We start from the raw sequence: 3,094 nt of genomic DNA, 5'->3' as shown, positions 1-3,094 counted from the left end.
ATTTTCCTCCATTAGTTCCAATAATATTTATAAAATGAATACATAACAAAATTCAGAACATAATGGTAAGAGTGCATTGAGAAAAGAAAAACACGTGTGTGTGTGTGTGTGTGTGTGTGTGTGTGTGTGTGTGTGTGTGTGTGTGTGTGTGTGTGTAAAATGCAAGCTAAGATATTCTTAAAATACAGTTCAGTCATACATATAATACATACATAACAAATAAACTCCTGCATGCATGTCAGATATATGCATACAAGATCCCACATTAAAAGGTTGAGAAAAGCTTCTTAAATGTATTCTATCATTCATGATATGGGATGGTAAGTTACCTAAACATTATCATGGTAGCACTTGTAGGTACGTTCAGTAAAGTGATGTTCTTTAAGTCCATCTTTGAAGCTTTTAATGGTTTCTAGATTTCTCATATATCTGTAGGCAAGTGGTTCTAGGTAGCAGGTCCCAGTCTAGAGCAGGTTATATCAATTTATAGCTTAGGTTTTAAGTTATAGCTAAACTTCTTCAATTCTATTGCTGACTCCAATTATAATGTAAAATCATCTAGAATTTTTCTACCTTTAATGCATAGTGACGCTTGTTCCATAATCAAGGTTATGACTGAGTTATAAACTTGCCCCTTTTCTTTGTTTTGTTAAACTCTTAGTACATCTTAGTTGATTGGCTTCTTACTTCTCTTCCAATGGATCGTGTCTGCCAATCCATGATAACATAAGGTAGTTCAGATTTATAGACATTAAAGGCTATGTACAACTTATCACATAATAGTCCATATGCAACACTGTATACATTAAGACACTGCAATTACTCTGTATTTGTCAATATTTTCAAAGTATATGTTTAGTATATCTCTGCTGCAGTGACTTTAATAAAGTTATCTGAATAAGGCTATAATCATAAAAAGCAAAATTATACTCTACAGTGGGCCAGATTAGGGATGTATAAAGTGTAAGGTGAACACAGTCTCCATTTGCTAAGCTTTTGAATAACAATTTAACCTGCAAAGTTTTAGGCTGGATTATATTTTATAAAATACACAATCTAGTAAATTTAGTATGGAGAAAGTTGTCAAGGTATGCGCTTATTGTTGCTTTTTATACACTCGTTTAACCACCACTGTTGAAGAATATTTCTCACGTCTACCACTTGTTGTTGCAGGTATCATCTCCTCCACCACTTAAGTAGATATGGCCCTCTCAGATGTTTTGAAAATGCCCTTGTCCTCAGTGATATACAAAAACATGGTATAGAATAAAATCCTTTCTCAAGGTTATGGGCCATGCTAGATTAAAAAAAATATCCTTCCTCCTTCTGATACTTCTGCCCCTATTCCCCTTTTGAGTAGTCTCTGTTGTTGAAAATGTAGCTTAGTCACACACTCAGAGAATGATTTTCTTAGTAAAGTATTTTATAAGGTTTTGCCATGCACTTATAAATATACTTTGTAATAATCCTCCCTATGAATCTGAAACTATTCATAATACAAAATCAGATATAGTCAAATTTCTGGAACAGAACTCCTTAATTTAATCAACGTTTTAAAAGCTTCTTGTACATCTTTGTTTCTCAGTGCATAAATTGGTGGGTTAAGAGCAGGAGCTAAAACAGAGAAGAAAATAGTGCCCAAAGCATGAATATCATCATAATCACTGCCCAGTGTGATTAAGGAATAGCTAATAACAATCGATGCATAGTATATCACCACAACTATTAAATGGGAGCTGCAAGTAGAAAATGTCTTCCAACGTCCTGCTGCAGAACTAACTTTCAACACTGTTTTGAGAATGTTGATATATGAGAATACAACAAGGGAAAAGGGTATGAACACACAAATGACAACTAAACACATTGCCCAAATGGTAATTGGAGTTGTGTCTGCACATATTAATCTGGAAATGAAATAGTGATCACAGAAGTAGTGACTTATCTTGTTTAACCCATTAAAGGGAAATTGTGCAGTAAAAACAGAAATTGATAAAACCACTAAACAAGCTATAACAAGACAATTTACAGTTATTTGAATGTTAAATCTTTTGTTCATAATAGATGTATAATGTAAAGGGTCACAAATGGCTATGTAGCGATCATATGACATGATCATAAGAAGAAAGCTTTCATAATTTCCCAGGCTGTGCAAAAAGAACATCTGTATGAAACAAGCAGTGAAGGAAATAGTGTTAGCATTAAACAGGAATAATGTAAGCATTCTGGGAATTGTTACAGTTGTAAATGTTAAGTCTAACACAGCCAGGTTACAGAGAAAGAAGTACATGGGTTTGTGTAACTTCGTGTACATTACAACTGCAGTAAGAATGGCAGTATTTCCTGTCAGTATTATGATGTAAATCAGTAAGAATACAACAAATAGTACAGGCTGATAACCATACAAGTATGGAAATCCAAGAAGAATAAACTCAGTGACTTCAGGACTGCTCTTGTTACACATCAACATAGTGCTTTAGATTTAGTACCTGAAATTAGAAATAAAGAATGTAAATACCATTTAAAGTAGCAAAATGAATTAATAAAATGTACTTATTTTGTGGAAACATGCACGTACAGTTGTATCACTGTGAAACATTTAATAGTTATATGAAATACTGTCAATAATTCAAAATCATTTATGTCATTTCATATCCTTACAACTACAAAAGGTATTTCTGTATAAGGGATTGGGAAGGTGGTCTAATGATTAAGGTGTTTGCCTTGCAAACACAAAGTGCAGGGTTTGAGTCTTACAAGGGATAATTGGCTAGGCTTAAAATGGCTCACGAGAGCAGTTAGTTTAGTACTAACCTATTAACAGAATTCACAAAACCTTCATTGTTAATATGTAGCTGGAAACTAAATGACTTGTACATTTTCCCTTATCTGTATATGAAATCACAAAAGTTATTATGAGAATTGTCACTTTCTTTTGTTAAGTTTGGAGCTATAATGTTTACATTACTTTAAATAAAATTGGTAATGCTTATACTTTTAGCTCGATATAATCTAACAGATCTGTTATATCTGTCTGTATTTTCCTCTCAAAAGAGAGAGAGAGAGAGAGAGAGAGAGAGAAAGGCATTATAATTAA

The 3,094-nt window shown here is 33.1% G+C and overlaps 1 protein-coding gene across 1 annotated transcript; it reads right to left on the bottom strand.

Annotated features, from left to right (window-relative positions):
• Nucleotides 1-1,481: 1,481 nt before the first annotated feature.
• Nucleotides 1,482-2,467, bottom strand: LOC122803297 (olfactory receptor 2AT4-like). The gene has a single exon (XM_044072868.1). The coding sequence runs from the start codon at nt 2,465-2,467 to the stop codon at nt 1,514-1,516; it is 954 nt and encodes a 317-aa protein (XP_043928803.1). The 3' UTR covers nt 1,482-1,513.
• Between the last annotated feature and the right edge of the window lie 627 nt (nt 2,468-3,094).

This window comes from Protopterus annectens, chromosome 5.part1 (genome assembly GCF_019279795.1).
Source record: "Protopterus annectens isolate FY-2018-M chromosome 5.part1, PAN1.0, whole genome shotgun sequence".
Taxonomy (NCBI): Eukaryota; Metazoa; Chordata; order Ceratodontiformes; family Protopteridae; genus Protopterus; species Protopterus annectens.
The sequence above is the reverse complement of the archived record's forward strand: the minus strand, read 5'-3'. Positions and strand labels throughout refer to the sequence as shown.